The 22,520-nt window shown below is 36.9% G+C and overlaps 4 protein-coding genes across 9 annotated transcripts; 1 reads left to right on the forward strand and 3 right to left on the reverse strand.

Moving 5' to 3' along the window:
• Positions 1-722: 722 nt before the first annotated feature.
• LOC101212682 (brefeldin A-inhibited guanine nucleotide-exchange protein 2) lies at positions 723-10,566 on the reverse strand. Its single transcript, XM_031882744.1, has 12 exons — positions 10,425-10,566; positions 9,129-10,330; positions 6,631-6,948; positions 6,208-6,553; positions 5,693-6,115; positions 5,305-5,597; positions 4,796-5,069; positions 3,502-4,004; positions 3,066-3,387; positions 2,571-2,949; positions 1,784-2,469; positions 723-1,631 (listed from the first exon to the last, which is right to left on the reverse strand). The coding sequence occupies exons 2-12, from the start codon at positions 10,322-10,324 to the stop codon at positions 1,014-1,016; spliced, it is 5,358 nt and encodes a 1,785-aa protein (XP_031738604.1). The 5' UTR covers positions 10,325-10,330; positions 10,425-10,566; the 3' UTR covers positions 723-1,013.
• Positions 10,567-11,906: 1,340 nt separating this feature from the next.
• Positions 11,907-15,360, forward strand: LOC101216702 (pentatricopeptide repeat-containing protein At1g01970). Of its 6 annotated transcripts, none has more exons than XR_004215318.1 (4): positions 11,907-12,646; positions 13,133-13,910; positions 14,101-14,460; positions 14,672-15,360. XR_004215318.1 is itself a non-coding variant. In XM_004134297.3 (3 exons), exons 1-2 carry the CDS (start codon positions 12,209-12,211, stop codon positions 13,907-13,909), a joined length of 1,215 nt encoding a protein of 404 aa, XP_004134345.1. In that variant the 5' UTR covers positions 11,907-12,208; the 3' UTR covers position 13,910; positions 14,101-14,655. The 6 variants fall into 6 exon arrangements, 2 of the variants coding, with proteins under 2 accessions (XP_004134345.1, XP_011650789.1); XR_004215319.1 differs by having other exon boundaries at positions 14,763-15,360; XR_004215320.1 differs by having other exon boundaries at positions 14,915-15,360.
• On the reverse strand, positions 13,925-15,113 carry LOC101216934 (LOB domain-containing protein 18). The gene is made up of 2 exons (XM_004134298.3): positions 14,751-15,113; positions 13,925-14,502 (listed from the first exon to the last, which is right to left on the reverse strand). The coding sequence occupies exons 1-2, from the start codon at positions 15,078-15,080 to the stop codon at positions 14,137-14,139; spliced, it is 696 nt and encodes a 231-aa protein (XP_004134346.1). The 5' UTR covers positions 15,081-15,113; the 3' UTR covers positions 13,925-14,136.
• Positions 15,361-18,274: 2,914 nt separating the features above from the next.
• Positions 18,275-22,074, reverse strand: LOC101217172. The gene has a single exon (XM_004134299.3). The coding sequence runs from the start codon at positions 21,828-21,830 to the stop codon at positions 19,908-19,910; it is 1,923 nt and encodes a 640-aa protein (XP_004134347.1). The 5' UTR covers positions 21,831-22,074; the 3' UTR covers positions 18,275-19,907.
• Between the last annotated feature and the right edge of the window lie 446 nt (positions 22,075-22,520).

Consider the following 22,520-nt stretch of genomic DNA (forward strand, 5'->3'; position numbering starts at 1 on the left):
TTTAACCCAAAAAAAAATTGGAAAAGAGGTTTAATAGGCATTATTTTGTAATTTATAAAGTATGAATTATTTTAATGATAAAATATTTACAAAGTATAGTAAAATTTCGATAACGACACTAATAAACTTCTTAACTTTGCTATAATTATAAACATTTTAGTCTAAAAGCATGACAAAATGATTAATAAAACATGTTAAAATTATTTATTATATTTGACAATATCAACCCACACCATCCAAAACCAAATCTAGAGGAGAAAAAAACAATTGAAAATTTTGAAGTTTCAATGAGGAATCTCCAACCCTAAGACGCCCATGAAATAATGTTTTGTAATTAGAGTCATAAAATTAAAAGTCGGTAAACTTTTTTTTAGAAAGTTAGAAAATTTTATTAGATAATTTTGAAGCTTACAAACCTATTACACATAAGATCAAAAAATGTGAGTCTAAATTTCTAGTTTCATCTTCTAATACAAGAGGAGAACTCTTTCCGGCTGGCACACAAATTTTTTCCATATTAAAGAAAACACATTTTTTCTCAACATCTCAAACGTGTTAATTATCATTGAGTTGAGCTAGATTGACGTTGAGTCATCTCCTTCCGTCGTATGCAGAACTTAAAAAGTAGATAAACAAAACAATATAACTTTGAGAAATATCCTGAAATTGCAATTATACAGCTAAAAAATAAAACTATTTTCTTGAAGAACAATATATATATATATATATGTGAATACATAAGAAACTCTAACGCTATTAATTCTGAAAGGAGGGGTGACTCTCCAGAATAAATTAAGATTCAATAAGGTTTAGAATTACTAGCAAAAAAATTCAAAACCATCACTACCTCTTTATGCTACAAAGCCTAAACTTATGCTATGATGACTGAAGCAGAAAAATATAAAAATGTAACGAAAAATCGATTGTAATAAAGAAGAAAAAAACGACTATAAGGCTTCATAAAAACTTTATCATACATCTCAAAAGGTGAGGTCTTAGACTTACCGAGTCGATCAACAAGATCGAAGCAAAATGGGACCGACCGAAGTATTGAGCATTTCACTGAGAGCTAGTTGGACCTCATTTGATCCATGTTCACAACTTATCAAGCTAGACAATAAAGGGAAAAGGCCGGTCAAATTCTTCTCGAACGAAGCTTCGCTTAGGTTACAAATGGCCTGAAGAATAGCAACGATGAGAGGTGCCCGAGCAGCTAATTCCCTTCGCTTGCCAGAACCTAAAGGAATTGCCCAATGGGGTTGTGTGCCGCTACTAACCGATGCTTCAACCACACACCCGTACTGTGCTGTTTCAACATAGAACTGCAACACCTCGTGGCAGAGTTTAATAAGGTACAATTCGACCTCTGCCTCCTCATAACTGTGAGGTCTATCCACAATGAGATTCTGTACAAAAGAGAGGCAAATTTGGTAAGACTCGTTTTCGAGCCGTAGCAGCGGAGGGTCTTGCATTTGTGTTATAGAGGCAAACTCTTGTAGCTTTGTACGTATTGGCCCACTGGTGTTAATGACATGAGCATGAGATGCTACACTGTGTAAAGCATCGAATAGGACCAACACGTTTTTAGTCGAAAGGTGAGACCTATACATGTTGTAGATCTCCATAACTGCCTGCCAAATTATACAAGAGCACTCTCAGATTTTATGAATAGAAATCCAAAACAGCAAAAAAGTTGCACATTTGCAAGGTATATTAACAAACAAGAAGAATCACATATGTTGTAACATGAGCAGAAAGAGGCACTTAAGCGTACAAAACCTACCTGTATCAATAAAAGTTGAACAGCAGCTCGACATTTGGCATCGGATATTGACGTGTATACATGTTGCACTGTCAGGCTTTCCGAATCATCTTCAGGTAACTCAGAACCGTTGGTCTCTGCATTATTCTCCTCGTTTGACTCAACCCTGTGGCTCCTTATTGTAGAATTGGTGTTCAATAGGAAAATGAAATCGGGAAGTGTCGCAGTTGTTGCTTCTTTTAATGAGAATACCACTTCTTGCCACTTCTCCTCAGAAAATAAATCTCCGGCATTGCTCATCAAGCGAACAAATGCAGCAATTCCAATGCCAGCTAGGCTTTGGTGAGGACGCTTAATGAAACTAACCAGAAGTGTCAACACTTTCTTCAAAAGGGGATTGACGGTGCTATAAAATTTGACAAAAAGATCAACGACTAGTTGTAAAGCCAAGGTACATGTCTCATATAACCAGGCATCTTGATCAAGTTCACCATTCTCACTATCAACTCCCTGCTCTGATGAACTTGCACTTGATGGATCAATAGCATGTCGGACATAATCAAATATTGGAAACAAGACAGACTCAAAGACCCGTTCCCACAAAGGTAATGAGAAAAGGTGACCATGCTTGCGTAAGGTATCAAACAACACTTGTAAAGCACTTTTTCGGATCTCAGGCCTGGGATCAAAGCTCAGTTCTGACAAGCCTGCAAAATACAAAATAAAACCGAGTTAAATTTCCCGGAAAAAACAATTAATTAGATGTTGTATGGAGGAAAATCAGAGGGAAATTCAGCAAAGTCATTACCGGCTAACAAAGGGAACCAGAAATAGAGATGGTTGTCTTTGTCATTCATCTCTGCATCATGTTTGCCATCTTTTGCTTTCTGTGGTGAAAGAGGAGAACTTTTTCCGGAGAGCTCCTTGTCCTTATTCCTTGATGAGGATCCAAGATCTCCTTCAGCAAGTTTGGTTGCACAGAACCGTAGAAAGGCAATGGCATTGAGGCTAATGTCCTTATTGAACCTATTATTGGTAAATGCGATTAGGCAGTTTACACAATCTGTAAAGGTGGTTGTTTCGGTCTCTGTAATGTATGGGAAATAGTCTCTAATAATTTTCTCGATTATTTCAAAGGCCAAAAGAACAATATTCTTGTGGTCATCATAAGCAGCTGTAGTGAAAACCTGAAAATAAAGACAACCTCACCACATCAAAAAGCAACCAAAGATGATAAGCAAAGTTGAACTCATAAACGAATAGAATAAAAATGTAGGATGAAATTCACGAAGGCCTTTCATACCATGAACATGCTCTTCCATCCGGATTTAACATTATTAACTCGGGACAACACCATCTGAGAAACACATCTAATAATCAATTCTCGAATCTCAACAGCACTACTCTTACGCATAACAATGACAAAAGGCTTCATAAATTCATTCTGAAAGTTGTAATTCGCCAGCTCTTCTCGGTCTAAGAATTTCATGGATAATTGACGTAAGGAATCCATTGCAAATATTGCAATGGAAAGGTTTTCAGAGCATCCAATAGTCACAAAGAAATCAGAAAGCACATGCCAGATCCTTGACCATACAAGTCGGATGCGATTCATGTTATAGTGCCTGAAATGTAGAGCAAACTGCATCATGAATTCCGTAAATAAACAAATTTGTGCCAATATTAAGCAGGAATGAAAAACTGAGTTTCCAGAATATGAAAAGGACAAAGGTTCATACGCAATCTCAACAATCTTTGTAAGGCTGAAGACACGAGGATCAGATGTGGAACGCAACTCCTCCACGGAAACCTTGCAAAGTGCCTTAACAAAGTCCACAATAGCTTCACTGTTTAACTTTTGACTTCTAGTGAAGATGCGGTTCATTTCAGAACTTCCAACTTGTTCTAACATATTAAGATTAGAAACTAAGTTGTTCATCTGTTCTGATGTGACGCCTGAAGCATTGCCAGTTATACCAGCACTATCGTATGATCCCCTCATCACAGCAGCAGCTGCAAATTGAATCCTCCCAACTCCTTTCTTTTTCAATACTGGAAGCATAGTAGCCTTGGATTGCTTTGATTTGTCAGACTCATTTTGAGGAAAAGCAAAGAAAGTGGCATCTGGAGGAGCACCCTCGCCTAGGAGATGCAAATGCTCAAACCGAGAAACACATGTCAAAATGTGTTCCCATGCTTCTTGTAAAAAATTTCCCTCCTCGTCTGCAATCTTAACTATTGCCTGTTGAAATTTCAGATAAAGTATTGACAATCAGATTCATATTCCACAAAAGTACAAGATGTTAAAAACAGTTCTTTCAGAAATATTTGCAAAAGGCATTCCATTCTGGAATACTTTGTCTAGGAAAAATAAACAAGTTAAAGGTCCCAAAATCCAAGGTGACACTTTAGTTATTATTTATCACCAAATGATGAAGGCAGGTTTAAGTTAGTAGAATATCCACAGAGAGTAGCGGGGCTTGTTACTGAGACTGCTGAAACTTGGACTAACTTTGAGTACGTTTCACCACCCATATTAAGTTTGAATTTGGTATGCATAAAGTTTCCCCTAATACGTTTTAGTTTCCTTTTAAGTTTGCCCCAATACAGGCAGGGGGGTTCCCTTATGGCTTTATAATTTCAGTTGAGCTGTGGTGGGATCCTACACCAATAGCATCTTTTAGAGTTTATATCACTTGTTGATTACTAATCCATTGATGTCCGGCAACAGGTCACCAAGGCAACTACAAGCTGGAATTTGTATTGACTACAACTAACATCACCTCATTGTATACACTGACCTATTACTCCAATTTATGTGATTTAAATGTAAACTCTAAAAATATCCAAAGGCCTAGCATATGGTGAGGGCTTGGGATAGTTGAAGAATCAATCCAAGGTCCTTAAGCTGGTTTGGAGTGAGAAAATTTTCTTCATAGTGGGGATGCGCCATGAGCATAATTAATACAAGGAGCAGGCACCCATACCCTTATTTCAAGATAAAATCAGAAGACAGAACATACAAAAACCAACCTTAATTGCATCAATATTTTTTTGTTTGATATCAGCAGGAGAGTGGAGGGAGGTAAATTTTGCAAGTGAAGTCACAAAAGCATCCCTGTGAGTCTTCATGGACATTACTGCAGTAACGTGGATAGCGTATTGAAAGCCTTCAAGACATAAAGCTATAATTACTTCATCGTCACTTCGGTCAAGTGGAACACTGAAGGCAGCCAGCATGGGAGCCCAGCATACCTCAATCATGAATCTAAGAATGACAACATCTGTCGCTGCATAATAAACTGACCTACAAAACGACAAGAAAATTCTATTTATGAACCAACAAAGAGGCATTTCAAAGGAACTTGATGAAACCTATAATTTTTAAAGGAAACATTAGCTTCTAGGTATTAAGGAAATGCAAATATTGAAAGATCAAACAACACCCTAAATTCAGTTATCTATGTAGATAATATAAAATAAAAAATCATGGAGAAAAAGTAAAGCAGTAAGGCTTTTCATAGAAACCTATCCAATCTTACTCAGTTTTGCGAGCCTTCTCTTTAAATTGCTCTTGCATATGCCTGATAAGATCGTCGCTGGTTTCCATGTTCTGGTCCTCCCCTCGCTTACGTATCACAATGTTAAGAATACTGTCAAAGCCTAAGAGTTTGTTGGAGTTGGTAGACTGTCTCTGTTGAGGAGCCAACTCATCATCCTTCATTTTAATCTCATTTCTTGATATCCTTTCATATAATGATTTCAGATACTCCTCAGGCAAATCTTTACCATCATCTATGCCACGATTATTTCTAATGAAATCTTCAGCAGACATCTGCATATTAATCAGCAAAGGGAAAAAAAGAAAAGGAAATTATATCAGCATTCTCACTTCAACATCAACGAGATTATTAGAGATGGTGATCAGACCTTGTTTTTCACCATCGGGTTATGAGCATCAGTATTAAGCAATATGACAGAGTATGCAAGAACATAGGCTGTATCAGCACTTATGAAAGCTTTTGGATTACACTTGCAATAACGCTCGGCAAACTTTTCCATAATACGATCGATCTTTTGTGCCTCACCGGGCAACCTAAAGCCTTTAAGAAGTGCTCTAATAGCCTCATCAAACTCCAATCCTTGAAAATCAAAGGAATCCACATATGCATGCATTACTTTAAGTGACAAGTCTTCCCTCTCCCCTAAATAATCACCAATCAGACTCTTGTCCAAACCAGACGCATCTTTAAGAAATGCAGCTATCTCCTCAGGTGAACTTCCCACCTTATTAGCATTGATAAGAAATTCAATTCCTTTCTTAGGTTTGCGGTTGAAAAGTGATATACCTTCCTGCCACAAATCATCAAGTAGTTCCATGACAGTTAATTGACAATGCAGAAAAAGATGGAGATGTTGCAACAAAAGATAGAACGACAGCGTACCTGGAGTTCAAGCTTGTAGGCACGGCGTTGCTCTATTGTCAAAACATCAGAAGTCTCAGTGGAAACTTCAGAATGGGAATCTGAACCTTCACCATGCTCATCAGTAGTGCCATTTGACATTGGAACACTAACAGATTCGGAGCTGGCTTCAGTCACTTCAATTTTCTTGGTGGAGTGAGGATCTGGAATCCTTAGCTGCTTATTCAACCAGTCCCCCATTGATTTCAAGATAGCAACTAAGCACTTCATAGCTTCATGTTTCATGGTCAACTCCTGAGGTGGCAATAGTGTAGTTGCTGCACCAGGAGGAACACCTTGAGCAGTTTTAAGAAGTCCATTGACCATTCTGAAAGGATCAGGCATCAGGTGAGAATTCCTATTGCTAGAATACCAATCATCATGTTTGAAAAGTTGCAGACCTACCTTTCAAATATGTTGGATGAATTGACATCACAGTCATAATTAATAAAAATATCCACCAATATTTGGGAATCAATGCACAGCTTTTCTACAAATCGAAGCACTATCATCTTCTGTTGGAAGTTCGGTTGAGCAACATTTTCTAACACTCTCAAAACAATCATGGGGAAAAAGACTCCAATCTCTGCTTTTAATCCAGCTCTAAATCGTGAAACCAGACTGATGAAAATGGAGCACGATAGCTGAAATATAATCATAAGAGTTGAAGCACTGTTCTTCAACAATGAAAGACACAGATACTGCTTAATGGCACCCAGAAACCTGTCGCATACACATTTTTTTAGTACTAGTAATTTGCCAGCAGAAGTACAACATGGTAAAATATGAAGCGTTTTTCAGCAATTTCATCAAAATGCAACGACAAGGACACAAAGCAAGGAAGACTAATATCAGAGTGGACAAATCTACCACAATTCCAACTAGATTTCATCAAGAGGTATGCAAGTATAATTGAATTTTTTTCACACAAAAACCCTGCATTATACTCGTTGCCCATGCCTCTTACTGATCCATTTTCAAGGAATTATAGTCATCAATCCAATAACTGGTACAAGCTAACCAAAAATCAAAATGTGCTAAAAAAGTTAAATTGCATTGTTGCAAACTTTATATTGGTTTTAACCAAACTGTGCATAACCTAGCAGACAAAGAACTTAATGTTTAGAATGTCTCAATGAAAGTTGGTCTTTTATCACAGGAAAAAAAAAAGGAAAAAACCCCTCAAGAGAAAACAGCATCCCAGAGAAGAGTCCAATGAGCGTCAAAAAAAGGAAATACAACTAAAGAGAAGCCTCCAAAACAGTTAAAGCTCCAAATCCTAAAATCAACTCCTCTATCAACGACATACACTATTTTCCTATACGATGGAAACCAAATGAACAGAAAAAAAGGCTCCCAAACCAAACTAAGAAATCGCCACAAAATAAATTTTCCAAAAGGTCAAATGATAACAATGAGAAAACACTGTGCGGCAAGATCTGTCTCCCACCCCTTGGTCCTCCCAAAATTACCTTTCCTTTCCCTCCTCCACAACATAAAAAACAAAGAAAGCGAGCAAAAGGGAAATACCCTTCCACAATTCTTTTCGAATCAACCTACTGAATAGCCAGCCAAGGGGATAACGCAATAATGCTCCACCAAAGGGAATTTGGCTCAAGGGAAAAATGCCAAAGCTATTTCGCCAACCATGCTTTTTTATAAATCCCAAGCTCTAACCCTACCAAGTTCACCAGCTTCCCAATCATCTTCAGCTCACATGATGACACTCTTTTCCCTCAACTCCTTCCCATAAGAAAACCCCCGTAAGGTTCTCAATGCTCTTACAAACCAAACAAGATTCCACTGAACATATATCTGAAAGGGTAAGCTTTAGGGAGATAACTTCTTTTCCAAGAAGCCAGCCTCCGTCTAATTTTATCTACAATAGATACTCTAAGATCATTTCCAAAGAGAAGGCCTAGATAAGAAGCGGGGAGAGAATCACTATTGCCCCACAAAATGTCTGTCCTTTATCCATAATAGAGCCAATACATGCAAATAGATAACAAAGTATGAGACAACATGGCATTAAACCCCATAACTACTTTGAAAGCAGAGGAAAACCAAAAGGTAGTTTGACACAGTTACTTGAAATTATGGACTCTTTTTCCCTGGTTCCAACCATCTTGGGTCTTTGTTGTCTCAGCAGTTAGAGACAATGTATAGGTTGTTAGGAACCCAAGGACTTCTAAATACTCAAATATAAAAATTAGAAGCTATGAACATAGAAAGTTGAATTACGCAGTTCAACCCTCCGTTAAGTTGACTTTACTGAAACATGACATTTTGGTATGTCCTAATCATAAGAAATTCATTATTTTGTAACTATAGTCGTCCTCATGATCATTACCAACCAGAAGACGTTCTCTCCCCCACCCCCCCACCCCCCCCCCCACAAACGAAAAAACTAACCTCAGCAAGGGAACCACCAAGCACAGAAACTTGATATTCCTATGTCAGAGCCTAGTAAAGATATAAGGGGTAAAAGATGGTTAGACAAACAAGTAAAAAGAGATTTAGTGAAAAAGGTACCAGAAGGCTTGAGAATCAAATACAAGAATCGTCATCGCAGGAAGAGACTTGAACTAATTGGAGAAAAGAAAGGAGTTTATAGATTTTGATGAAGCCTTTTCACTTTGTTTCTCTTTAATAAAAAATTTAAATTATTCAAAGGTCAAACTGCTAAACATCTATCCGCTACATTGTTCAACAAATCCTTCTCTAAAGGATATATCCGATAATCAGTGGTGAAAATCGCATATATGACCAATCACATAAAATCATGATTTATTGACCGGGGCAACTTCAAAAAATGAAACATGCAATTGTATAGTCGAGAAACTGATATATCAATGCAGATTCCAGTTATAAGAATGCTGCAATGCCAAACGAATATAAAATACCTCTCACTCGTTCTAAAAACAGCACCAGCATTTTCCAGTAAAATTTTCAACAATTCCAATGCGACAATCTTCCCCTTCATCAACTGTGGATCCGCCATTGCCTCCTTCGGTGGAGTCTTCATGGATAACTTGCAAAGTGCTCTAAACACCAAGAATGCATCCCTCCGCAGCTTATTACCAATCTGAACTTCCAAATCATCATCTCTTTCAACCTCTCCATCTGCCAACTCACCTTTCCTTCCCTCCAGTGCCGTTTTGTACATACTAATCTCCCAATACTTTGCGTCCAACATATCCTTGTCAGTTGAATCCAGCAAATCAGCAGGATTTGTTGTTTCCACAGTAGTCGTCTCAAATGCACCATCATGCGCACCTATTGAAACCTTACCGGGCGTGGTCGGGTTCAAAACCCCGTCAATATCCTGCATAATTTTTGTGATAAACCCTTGGACAAACTGCGTCATCGACCCATCTGCGTCCGCTTTCTCAATTGGTTCCATCAATTCCGCAACAACAATTGGCTGAACAGGAACTGTAGATGAATCTGCCTCCATTCTCCGAAACACGATCACTAGCATTTGAATCAGCGATGCTTTAGCTGTAGTTTGATTAACCACATTCTTACTATCCAAGTAGATGTCGTAACAAGTCTTAACAATCTGTAGCAAACAATCCCCATGAATTCGTAACGAGATCGAGGTGACAGCCGATAAAAGAGTCTTGAGCACCAAAAGCTCGAGAGCATCATCACCTAAATCGTGACATTTGCATACAGATTCGATCAATTTCGACAGCAGTTTCCCCTCAACGCCCCCGCTAGGATCAGCCTCGCCACGCAAATAACCATGCGCGATCAACTTCTGAATACAATCAACTGCTGGATCCGCTATCTTGAGAACTCCCGATGATGAAGCATTGATGAGAGGGCTAAGAATAGCCTCAGACTCCGCGAGCGAATATTCATCTGGACCGCCATCGTTGAGTGGACCAGGAACGGCCCCTTCAGCCTCGGAATCAGTAGGAGACGACGGAGAAGATGGAGAAGAAGGCTTCGGAGATGAGGTAAGACGTTCAATAACAGATTTACATTCATGTGCGAGCTTAGAGTGCTTCCGCCATGACGCATTCTTAATGATCTTCTCAAGAGCTGGGGATACAACCTGGCTCAGACGGGAAGCGGCTTCCGAAGAAGCCATTCCCACCTAGTTTGTAAGATCCGAACAAGCTAGTCAGGATCTACCAAGAAATGAACAATTGCTAGGGTTTTAGCTTCAACTCTTGTCACCGGAATGTTACCTGCTCCGGCAATGGCGGAATTCGAGTCCGTCGAATTAGATCGCAAACGCCGCCGGAGACGTCGCCGGCTTCCGGAGAGAGATATAGAAAGATCGAGGAAATGGGAAGAGAAGGGAGGGGTTGAGATTTAGATCGTGTTTGGGCCGTCTTTACTTTTCTATGATTCAGATTTAGTTTAATTTTTTAGGTGCAAAATTACCAATACACCCTTTGAATTCATAGGAGAGTTCTTGTGAACTTTGAAGTAACGCTTGTTTGCTTGGGGGTTTTTGGGAATAAATATTGTAATGGCGTGTTTTTAACTGTTCTGATCGGCGGGTAAGAGTAGTATTACTCGGGGAAGGAAATACGGCCTCGTTAATCGTTAACGTTGCTTGGATTATCACTCATCAATATTACGCATAAATACAAAGTAATTTGCAGAAATGACACAAATGCCCCTCCTTAATTTTATGTTTTTACTAATTTAACCCTTTAAAGTATCTATTATTATCTATTGGTTATTACATCAAACTATTTACACTAAATACAACATTTATTACAGTTGATTTTCTTTTATGAAAAATAAATATTTTATTAAATATTCTATTACAATAATTTCTCTATTTGGTATTAATATTTTGAAGCTTATGTAGTTAAATGTATAAGAGTATTATTTAATTAAAATATTTTACTTCTCTCGAAAAAATATAGTTTGAAGTCAACTAATTTTTTTTCTAAAAACAAACTTTCATATTTCTTATCGATGAATTAAAAATAACTATTTTTTTCGTTGAGCTTAACTCATCAATCATTTTTTTTATTTTTATGGTAGAAATTGTTTTCAAACATAACAACATAAATCTAATACCAATCATTTATAACAATAGTAAATATTATTTAAAAGTTTCACGTTAGCTACACATTATATAAACTATAAACAATTTATACCACAAATATAAACTATTATAACTCATCAGTAGTCTCAATCATTCCTATGTGTTTATATGGACTAGTTTAAATTGATTAAGAAAAAAAATATTTTTTAAGAAATTCATTTTTGTGAAAACGGTTTAAAATACACATAAAAAACAAATGTTGGTAGCTAAACTTTCATGCTGGAATGTCGCATCAAAATACTTGTTTACCCAAAAAAGAGAAATTGTCAAATAACAAAAACATTTAGAAAAAATAGTTTATGGCATCAATTTTTTTCTTTTTTTGTATATTAGGACGATAATTAGAGAACTACCGAAGTGCTGTTATAGGGTTATCGACTTTCAAATTTAATATTTCTATCGTTTAAAATATTATAGGATAATTGTTTTCCATTAGGGATTAATGTCTCCCATGTCAGCTTTCTTCTTTATCCTTTTTGCTTCAACACAACTTTGTGTAGAAAAATGACAACAATTTAAGAGTTAGTGAAATGGGTAGAGTCGTAATTTATCTTTATGGTAAATTTGTAATTATCTCATCTTCTTCTCCTTGGGTCTTTTGATTAGAGAAAAGAGAGAGGGTGGAAGATGTAGAGCAGCGGACAGTCACGAAAGAGGGAAACAGAGAGAGTGAAGCGGCGTTCGACGGCGAGTTCCAAACGGAGTTCGACGGAGCACGTTCGTCGGTGAGTTTTCGTATAATACCGACAGCAAACGGTGCTTCTTTGCGGCATTATTTGGGCAGAAGCAGATTTTCTTCAGAGTTCGCATTTTCATTTCCCAATTCTCTCCACCGCTTAATCGAATCGTGGAATTGGAACAACACACTTTCCTTTTTTTTTTTTGAATTTTTTCTCGTTGAGTACGATGCAAATCTCCACCAGTAACATTCTCTATCAACTTCATCTTCCTCTTGTTAATGGAACTTCAAATACTTCGTATTCTCGTTACTGGAGGGATTCAATAGTCTTGAGCTCTCGCCGAAGATGCTCTCAAATGGCTACTGCTACGGCCATTGTTGATGAAATTCACAAATTAGAAAGTGAAAGAGAGAAACCGAGGTTTCGGTGGGTCGAGGTTGGGTATGATATTACTGAAACGCAGAAGCAGGCTATATCTCAGCTTCCTCCCAAGATGACTAAAAGATGTAAGGCTGTGATGAAGCAAATTATATGTTTCTCACCTCAAAAGGGTGAGTTATCAGATATGTTGGCGGCTTGGGTGAGGATTATGAAGCCTGAAAGAGCTGACTGGCTTTTGGTTCTTAAGCATTTGAGGATTTTGAATCATCCTCTCTATATCCAGGTATGTTAAATCTCCTATAGTTTCAAGAACAAGCTTAGTCCATCAACATTAAGTTTGTTTGTTTATAAATTTTATAAATTAATTCATCTACTGAAATCAATTCGAATTCTATGTTCATGAAACACTAAACTTCCGATTTTGTGTCTGTTGGCCAAAACACTCGTGGATAAAAGAAAGACATGGGTTCAACTTAACGGAAACTTATCAGTTGAGCAACCAAATATTATAAGTTCAAACAATCAAATAGTTGCATTTACTCAATTTGGATACTGAATTTGAAAACTATATATAATTTTTCAATTACTGTACGTAATTTCTAAAAGCTGGTTTTTTTATATAAAAAAATTGCTAAGAGTTCAAATGCTTCCTTAAGAAACGTAAAAATGTGAAAAAACGATAGTACATTTCACAAGTTAAATGGTTATCAAACGGGATCTAAGGAATTGGTGATATCTCATGGCTAAGGTAATGTGCCATTGCTCTTAGGTGGCAGAAGCTGCTCTTGAAGAGATAACATTTGAAGCCAATACTCGAGACTACACGAAGATTATTCATCACTATGGGAAGCAAAACCAACTCGAGGATGCTGAAAAAGTTCTCTTAAGCATGAGAGAAAGGGGTTTTGTTTGTGATCAGATAACATTAACCACAATGATCCACATATATAGCAAGGCTGACAAACTTAATCTAGCCAAACAAACTTTTGAAGAGCTCAAACTGCTTGAGCAACCGTTGGATAAAAGATCGTTTGGTGCAATGATTATGGCATATGTCAGGGCTGGGTTTCCCGAGGAAGGAGAAAAAATTCTGAAAGAAATGGATGCAAAAGATATTTATGCAGGAAGCGAAGTCTACAAGGCTTTGTTAAGAGCATACTCCATGGTAGGCAATGCTGAAGGAGCCCAAAGAGTATTCGATGCAATTCAATTGGCTGCTATTACTCCTGATGAAAAGCTATGCGGTCTTTTGATCAATGCCTATCTGATGGCCGGTCAAAGCCGAGAGGCACAAATTGCTTTTGACAACATGAGGAGGGCAGGCATTGAACCTAGTGACAAATGCATAGCTTTGGCATTAAGTGCATATGAAAAGGAGAACAGGCTAAATTCAGCGTTGGAACTTCTAATAGATTTGGAGAAGGATAACGTTATGGTCGGGAAGGAAGCTTCAAAAATATTAGCAGCTTGGCTTAAACGATTAGGGGTGGTGGAAGAGGTTGAAATTGTGTTGAGAGAATACACTGAAAAAGAAGTGAACCGCTAAGGTACATACACACCCTTGCGAAAATTCTCGTTTCTTATTGAATTGATGTATAAAAGAACACAAATTTTCCGCTTTCATTTCTTTTTCAAGGGTAGTGGTTGCATAATTTTCAAACTGAAAAAGTACACACAATAAGAATTTAACAAGCCCGTTATTGAAACTTTCAAGTTGACGTTTAATTTATTGATCAGCAGGAGAAACCATGAGATTAGCAGTCCAATTAGCCATTAAGCTCGTTTAGGGATGTTTGGAAATAGAGAGGCACCAATGCGTTGCATCGAAGACAGTTGTTTTTGGACAACTTGTTGATCAATGCTGCCCATGGATGGGAAATTGTTGCTTCCAATTTGGTATGATTCCAATGGAGACTGCAATTTTTCCTGTGAAACTTGCTCGACAGGATCGAGAAGTAGAGAAAGATCTGATTCAGCAGGAAAAGAAGGGCAATCTGATGGAAGGCTTATAATTGAGGATAGAGTTGGCTTCTTGACCAGAGCTGGTGGTTGTGCCTGAAGATGGGGTGCGGATCTTGGAAGCTCAGATGTTGCTAGGTACGCTTGCAAATATGAGATCTCTATTTGCAACCTTGCAGCCTAAAAAGAAATGTATATCACTCAAATTCTGGCATTTATGTGAAACTGAAATTGAAAACTAAACATCGAATCCGTACTAGTCTGTTTCTCATATGTAGATGATATATGATAATAAGTTCACAATTAAGGCTCCATTTGATAATTGTTTAGTCTTTTAAAATTGTGCCAGTTTTCATAAGAAGCATTTGGATTTCCATAAGCTTAACCTTTTGGCAACCAACAATCAGAAGTCAAATGTTTGTTTTCACCTGTTGTTGAAGGGCAAAGATATGAGAAACACAGCCCAAAACTGGCTCTCTGACTCGAGCTTGTGCTTCGTAACATATAGTTATAGCTGCATCAAGCCGTTTATGTTCAGGAATATGTAGAAGCATCTTTGACACATTGCTTGCTCCAAACACCTTGTGCACAGCTGCAAAATGAGTTGAACCTTGTTCGGAGTCAAAGTAGGGTGCAAATATACACTCTGGCATACACTTCCTCCGCAGAAACTTGCACGCCCCACACGGTCCACCACTACCGTTGCTGCCACCACCCTTGCCTTTTGTGCAACTTCCACCACTCCGCCTCGAGCTCATCTCAACCTTGCTTGCTTGAGTTCTTTCAGGAAAACCTAAGCAAAGCTTACTGGAAGACAAGACAAATATGTATACACACACACATATATATGTGTGGAGCTGACTTTGAGGTTTGTGGATCACAAGGTATATAATTCTTCTTTTCTTTCCATTTACATTTCTCTCTCTCTCTCTCTTAGTTTGATGGGATTTGCAAATTAGAAGGAAATGTAGGTTTTGGAAGATTGAAACATAGTTTTATTATTGAAATAACAATAATAATTATTATTATTTTGGAATAGCATAGGTCTCTTTTTGTAGTAATATTATGAAATTCCGCCAAACTGCTTGTGTTTTTAAATCTGCGTGGAGTGAGGGGTACGAGGACCTCGAATAATGTTTCTTTTTTTTAAATAAAATAAAAACTTATTATCGATAATTTTGTAACTTTAGAAAATATAGAAAATGTTAGCCCCTACTTGTTAATTAATTTGAGATGGATTATAGGTATCATAGGATAGGTCTCTTTGGCAATGCAATTATTGTTCCATTATTAATATTAAAATATACGAATTTGTCAAATAAAGAACTTTTGACAAAATATTTAATAAATTGTGTTTTAATGGTTTTCTTCAATAATTTGTCATTTTTTTTATTTTTGAAAAAATTTCATTGATGCATAAGACAGCTACAAAACTAGATAATAGTTTTGCGTTTATAGCAAAATTTAAACGCAAAATTTAGATCTAGCTAATCTAATAATGATCCATCTATTTGCATTTACCTATTTGTTTGTTTCAATTTGAGAAACATCTTTTGTTTTTTGGCTTGACTCTCTGTTCAATCCAAAGCTATTAATTGTATTCCTTTATAAATACTTTTCATCACAATTCATTACAAACTCTGATTGATTATCCAATCTAGCCTAAATAATTGTTATAATTTCTAAGTTTGAGGTTCTAATTTTACTACTAATCAAATTTTAAGGTTTTAATTTTTACGATTGAAAGTTTACAAGTAGTGTAATTACAACTTCAGCAATGGTACCCGAAAAGAGAGAGCCGGGGACAAAAAGAAAATATTTGGTATAATGAAATTTTTTTAATGTATATTATATTTGGTGTGTAGTGTAAGATTGTACATAAATTGCTGCTTGAATTGTGTGATATCTTAGAAGCTTTCTTCAGCCGATTAGTAAAAGATTTACCCTCGAGATCACCAAAATTTTGGACTAAGACTATCATTACATTGCAATTATTTTCAATCTTTTGAGTAAAACTATTTTTTAAAAAAAGTTACAAGTTGTTTCATAACAAAGGACAACTTGACATCAAATATTTTAAATATATATCGGAAGAGATGAGAAAATAAGTTTCTAGACTTTACTAGTTAAATTATTTTTAACAAAATTTGCAAAAATATCTTGCAAAAGTATCCCTAAACTTACGAGGAATTATTGCTGTTATACTCTTAAAATTTTAAAATTGAACACTCAAACTTATTCACAATTTAAAATTAGACCATCACCCTTACGTAATTATAAAACTGAGCACTAAAACTTATCCACAATTTAAAGTTTGACCATTACACTTTCGTAATTATATGAATCATCGTGAATTTGAGAGTTCAATTTTAACACAAATTTAGGAGTTTAATTGTTATTGTTGAAAGTTTGAGGGTGTGATTGTAACTACCAACGTACTTTAAAGATGGTTTTTGCAATTTAACTCGAAAGTAATCCAATGAAGATATTTGTAGTGATGTATTATTTGTTTTTTGAAACTCTCCTTTTAGTTTGTTTTGATTTTTATTATTTGAAAAAGTGTCATATTGTCCTTAACACTTGCTAGTTCCTATTGAATATCTCTAATTGTATTTAACACAAGCTTTCAAGTCATTTGTTTTCTACTTCAACACAAACCCTTAATATATGGGGCTTCAACTATAAGGTTTCCATATAAAATATGAAAGTCTAGTGGCAAAGATTAAGATAGATTTTAGATGAAAATTTAATGTACAAAGATGATAATTAATATCAATTTGAACATAACTTAGTCTAAAATTTTCCGTAGTGTATGATTGAAATAATTGTACTAGAAATAGCTTAATATTTGCAAATAAATTTGATGCTATTGATGTATAAAATGATAGGTTTAAATACTAATTTAAAGAGGCTTAAAAGCATAGGGGAAAAATGGAGATTTAAAATACATAGATGAAAACAAACCAAATGTGAAAATTCGATACCAAAATTGGAAGAAGTAGTTGAGCAAAAATGATAACTCAAAGGGTTGGCTTTATTTCTAGCTACCCTTTGAAGTATCACCGAAAGTTAACAAAGTTGGACAATGGACTACTAATTTTGATTTGTCTTTTTCTTGCTAGAGAATAATAAACAAGGTATAGTCTCAAACTACGGTAAAAAATAGGGTAGTTTTCAATTTTCGAAGGAAGTCTTCTATTAATTCACGTCACTCATACTTTGAGTCTTCTATTAATTCACGTCACCCATACTTTGACTAGCCTTATGAAAATTGTGTATCGAGTAGATGACAACTCACAGAAGTCATGTACCCCGTCCACAACTTCGACTTAGTATTGAGACAACTCCCCCACTTCGCATTTCTATTTTTGTCAATACTTTCTCTCCTATCCTATTTTTTACATTATTTTCTTAAAAAAATCGAACTAAACAAATGCAAATATAACACAACCTAAAATAATTTTAACCAAATTTAAATTTAACTATTAGACTGAGTAAATATAGCTGAACTAATTCATAGATTAATATTATTAATTTTAATTGATTATTAAAGTTAAATATATTGTTTAGACTTAATAAATTTCAACAACACATATTTTGGTTATATTTATGAAAATTAACCTATATTATATCCATAACAATTTTTATTTGAATTCTAATTGGCCCCATTTTTCACAGGTTCTCTCACTTCACAAGTTCTTATGATTTCATTGACGTAGATGAAGAGTTTTGTATTGGTAGAGCTTCTTCGGGCCCAAAAGCAAAATTGCATGTTTCTATTGGGCTTGAAGCCCAACTTAAATTGAGAGCTTCCAGGTGGTTGGGTTAGGGCCTAAGGGGGAGTGACCATAAATAAACACAAAGTTTTAAAAGCAATCATCCAAAAACATGAAACAAAATTTGAATTCAAACTTAATAAAACCAAGATATGTAGTAGAGAATCTAAATAAAGTAATAAATATCCTATCCACCATTCATCCATATCCAATCCTCAGTCAACATTTGGTGTAAAATATCACAGAAATCTAAAAATAAACAAGAAGTAGTTTATAGATCTAGAACAACCTGAAGGAGCATCATCAGGAGAATTGAAGCTGTATATTCAAGGTTGGATTGCTCTTTCATTTCAGCTATACAAACAAATGAAACCATTAACAACACAACAACATACCTTTGTTGATGGAGTGCCCAAGTTTATCTTCACTGACCAAATCCAAGATCCCCACTCCCAGAAAGAAACGTCTCATCAGCTTCTCCTGCCAGTTACCCTTCAAAACCCGACGAAGCTGGCCGTCAGGCGAGTACAACTCCAGCTCACTTTCTGCACAGATTGCTTACACTACACAAAAACAAGGAATCCAACAAAGACAAAGGGCAAGAGAGAAACAGAAAGTAAATACAGAAGAGGCATCAATCCAACAAAACCAAACCAACATCATAATCACAAAAGAATCTATACACCAAAGTCATAACGAAGCATTAAACTTTATGCTTACACTTCAAAAGTTGTGATGACTATATTCAGCGTCCATAATAATGTGCAAAGTGCAATGATATGCACTGAAGTTGAATTTTTTTATGACAGAACAACATTCGTGTCTTCAAGTCATATCGTAACTGTACAGAGAGCCAATAACGAATGACACTCCATAACAGTAAAAGAGGAGCAGCAAAGAAGGTATCCCATGTCAAGCTTCAGAAACAGGACACTAACAAATGCACAAAGAAAGTTAGGATAAAAAACTCTTCCATAACATTTTAGCCAGGTAACGTCCCCCCTTCAAACAAGGACATGGATTATCAAACAAGTCGTGCAAAATCTCGGGAAAAGAGAGATAAATGGCTGAAAGCAGTAGCCATAAACACACAGTTCAGAGCATCTCATCTCATAACATGAAAAGAAATCCCAACATTTTATGTGCAAAAGCTGAATTCAAACATATAATTGTTACACTTACATATTCAAGGAGAGGAGTGAGAATCTTCTTTACATCATGAACATAAGCAAAAGGTGTTGATAGTTCTAGAACAATTTTTAAATAAAATGTCAACATCACAGAGCTCCCTCTTACTCTTTCTTCTGGAGGGGAGCGGGTGGAGATTTGTACAGATAGCAGTCTATACAACCTGCATCTAAAACAAGTCCTTCATGAAGGCAAATTGAGAGTCTCGAGTCACGAGTCATAGGAATATAGAGAGTACAGAGTGCACAAATGCACACAGCAATGTGACGCAAACCATATATCAAAGAGCTAAAAGAGAAAGAGAAAGGAAACAAAAATCTCCATGTATCTGAATAAGTAATGGAACAAGATTGGATAGGAATGGTCAGTGGTATCAAAAAAAATTGAAGGCCCAGACCACGATAACGAATACTGTTGAGTAGAGTCTGTATAGAGTAGTCAGTTAGCCAAACTTTACAAAGAATACATTGAACAAGGATGCCAAATTGCTCACTTGAGGCTTCAATCTCCTGTATACATAATTTACAGCCCCCCATCCTGATTCCAGCAGTGGGGATGTGCAAGTGAGAGAATTGTAAGCTTGAGACTATACTACAGAAGATCACGTGGCCCTTCGAGAGCTTATACAATCTCCCCGTGCTTGAATCCAGTATCTCCACAGTCTGCATTAGAGTCTAGATCACAAGGAGAGTCATACCATTTAGGGTTCTCTGGGTAAAATCCATCAACATGTATGCCGACGAGACCTACATCTGCCACCATGCTCTCATCATGTCTCATGGGCTTAATTAGTTTTGTGTCCTCACAGCCAAGAAGGCTTTTATCGTTAAAGTCAGTGCATTTAAACCATCTTTCGGGTTTGCAAGGCTCCCTCGTCAGTTCTTTCTGATTTCTACAGTCTGCCCTCATATGGTCCTCCCAAGGAACAACATCTCGAAGGGAGTGACCAAAACTGTCTACATCGTCCTCAATCAATTCGCTGTCTTTGGCATCCCCATATAAACGTTCATGATGATGATTGCTCCAATGAGCCAAATCATTATCCCCATCTAAAACATCATCTGAATGAGGCTTATCTGCAAGCAGCTCAATTGGGTCCAATTTCTCCTCCCTTGTACTCCTAAGTCTACTTAAAACATCAAACAAATCGCGAGACACTGAACCCAATAGCTCGTGTGGAACCTTAGCAAGTTTCCCTTCTAACAAGTCAAGCTCGTTTCTTACCTCATGCATCTGCTGCAAGATTGAAAGCTGCAAATCTCCTTCATCCTTCCCCATCAGTCGAAATTCTTCATTTTCCATTTCATCATTCACCCCATACACTGTCTCATGATCCATTAAAAGGCCACCTTTGTGTCCTATCACACGATGCATAATTCTTGCATTTCCATCCAGTGGCCCAGGTTCATGCCCTGAATGCACAGCATACAACTTGAACACAGCCACACCTTCATCCTGATACACAAATGTCTTATCCTTCTCATTGTAATTTGTAATTGGTACAATAGCTCGGATACGAAATCCACACCCACATCTCTTCGATGCATATGGCTCCCTTTTCAAAATCTTGGATTTCTTTGTAGCAGGTTCCCCTGCCCTATGACAAGCATAATCCTTAACCTCCGCCATGAAAGGCTTATACCTAATATACTTCTGCCTAATACAAAGCACCACCTTATGTTTAGCAGCCAATTGCTGAAGCTTGTGGGGCACTTCCTTAGCAGGCACCTCAAGAGTATCCGTATACTCAAACCTCCGTCGTTTGCTCCTCGACCCTGATGCCGAGGACGCTGAATTACAAACAGGACAAGCAGCAACACAAACCCTAATGTAACTCTCAGGAATCCCATAAAATTTAGCGCCTACAGTCCAAACCTGCTTAATTCTCTCTATAGTTTCCTTCAACCCTAAATGTTTCAAATCCGTATCTCCGTGAAAACTCGTAACAATGTCCTGCCATTGACTAATATGCGAAACGAATTGCTGAGTATTGTTCTTGAAACAGAGAAATTCGTTACCGTTTTCGTCGACCGTCGCCGTGAGCTTATCCTGAATTCTCTTCCACGCCGTCAGATACGCAGTATCCTCGTTCCGGTCCTTCCACACGGTTCTCCATGACTTGAGAACGGACCGCGATGTGGCGGCGCGTATTTCACTCGGCGTCGCAAGGCGGTTCTCAAGAATGCAACGGATCATCAACGAGTGCGACTCGGGATTAAAGGTGTAAAACTGAGCAGATATGTGAGGCTCCGGCGAGATATAGAGAGGCGGTTCATGAAGATTTTGCGAAGTCGATGTAGGGTTCTGAACGAGTTGACTCAACCGAGTGGAGTGAGTCGGTGAATCGTCAGAAGACGAGTGACTTGGTGACGACGGAGACGGCGACCGGAAGAGCACGATTTCCGGCAAAGAGAACGGTGGTTCGGCATGGTGTGAATTGGGAATGGACGGCTGAGATTCAATGATCTGGGTGGTAAGTGGGTCGAGATCGTCGTGTAGACGGTGGTGATGGAAGAGATCTTCTTCAATTTTGCTCGGATTCATCTGGAAACAAAATTGGAATATGGATTATCCTAATCCAAAGCAAGAAAAATCAAATATGTTCTTCCACTTCCAATTGTGTTTCTCTAAACTTTGATTTGCTCTTCTGACATTTCTGAGGGCCTAAGCTTTTTCTCTCTCCCTCTCGCTCTCTCTCAAAGTGATTTTCTCTATCTCTTTCTCAAGGCCTTCTTGTTTTAGTGTACAATACTTTTTTGGAATTTTTGGTTCTTATTTCCATTGGATTTGGGAATTTTGGACAAGTGTGTGAATGTTTAAACATTTCTCTTCCAAAATTAAAATTCATAAAAACAATTTTGTCATAATCTTTTTTCTTTCTCTTCCTAAAATAATTCAATTAAATTAATGACACATTTCATTACATTCAACTATGTTTTGCTTCTTTAGGACTAAGTTTTAATTTTTATAAATTTTTATAGTACATAATCTTGTTTACCTTTAGCCTTTAGCAACTTAGCATGGGCTTGGTTTGTCCCTTCCCTTTTTCTCTTGTTCCTATTTTGGTTTATTTGAATAATTTTTTTTATTTATTTGTATATTAATTTTTAAATACTTTAAAAAACCTATGATTGTTATTTTGAAACAAATGAGGGGAGTTGGGCCTCTGGCCCAAAATCTCCTTCCTCGATCAAGTTTTTAGTAGGAGACCATTGTACCTTTGGATCAATCCAT

Source organism: Cucumis sativus, chromosome 3 (assembly GCF_000004075.3).
Source record: "Cucumis sativus cultivar 9930 chromosome 3, Cucumber_9930_V3, whole genome shotgun sequence".
In the NCBI taxonomy this organism is placed as follows: Eukaryota; Viridiplantae; Streptophyta; class Magnoliopsida; order Cucurbitales; family Cucurbitaceae; genus Cucumis; species Cucumis sativus.

Coding starts and splice junctions, on each gene's coding strand:
- LOC101212682 (XM_031882744.1), bottom strand. CDS start 10,324: ATGGCTTCTTCGGAAGCCGCTTCCCGTCTGAGCCAGGTTGTATCCCCA. Junction 4,005..4,795: donor AAAATATTGATGCAATTAAG/GTTGGTTTTTGT, acceptor AAATTTCAACAG/GCAATAGTTAAGATTGCAGA. Junction 2,950..3,065: donor GATGGAAGAGCATGTTCATG/GTATGAAAGGCC, acceptor CTTTATTTTCAG/GTTTTCACTACAGCTGCTTA.
- LOC101216702 (XM_004134297.3), top strand. CDS start 12,209: ATGCAAATCTCCACCAGTAACATTCTCTATCAACTTCATCTTCCTCTT. Junction 12,647..13,132: donor ATCATCCTCTCTATATCCAG/GTATGTTAAATC, acceptor CATTGCTCTTAG/GTGGCAGAAGCTGCTCTTGA.
- LOC101216934 (XM_004134298.3), bottom strand. CDS start 15,080: ATGAGCTCGAGGCGGAGTGGTGGAAGTTGCACAAAAGGCAAGGGTGGT. Junction 14,503..14,750: donor TCTTTGCCCTTCAACAACAG/GTGAAAACAAAC, acceptor ATTTCTTTTTAG/GCTGCAAGGTTGCAAATAGA.
- LOC101217172 (XM_004134299.3), bottom strand. CDS start 21,830: ATGAATCCGAGCAAAATTGAAGAAGATCTCTTCCATCACCACCGTCTA.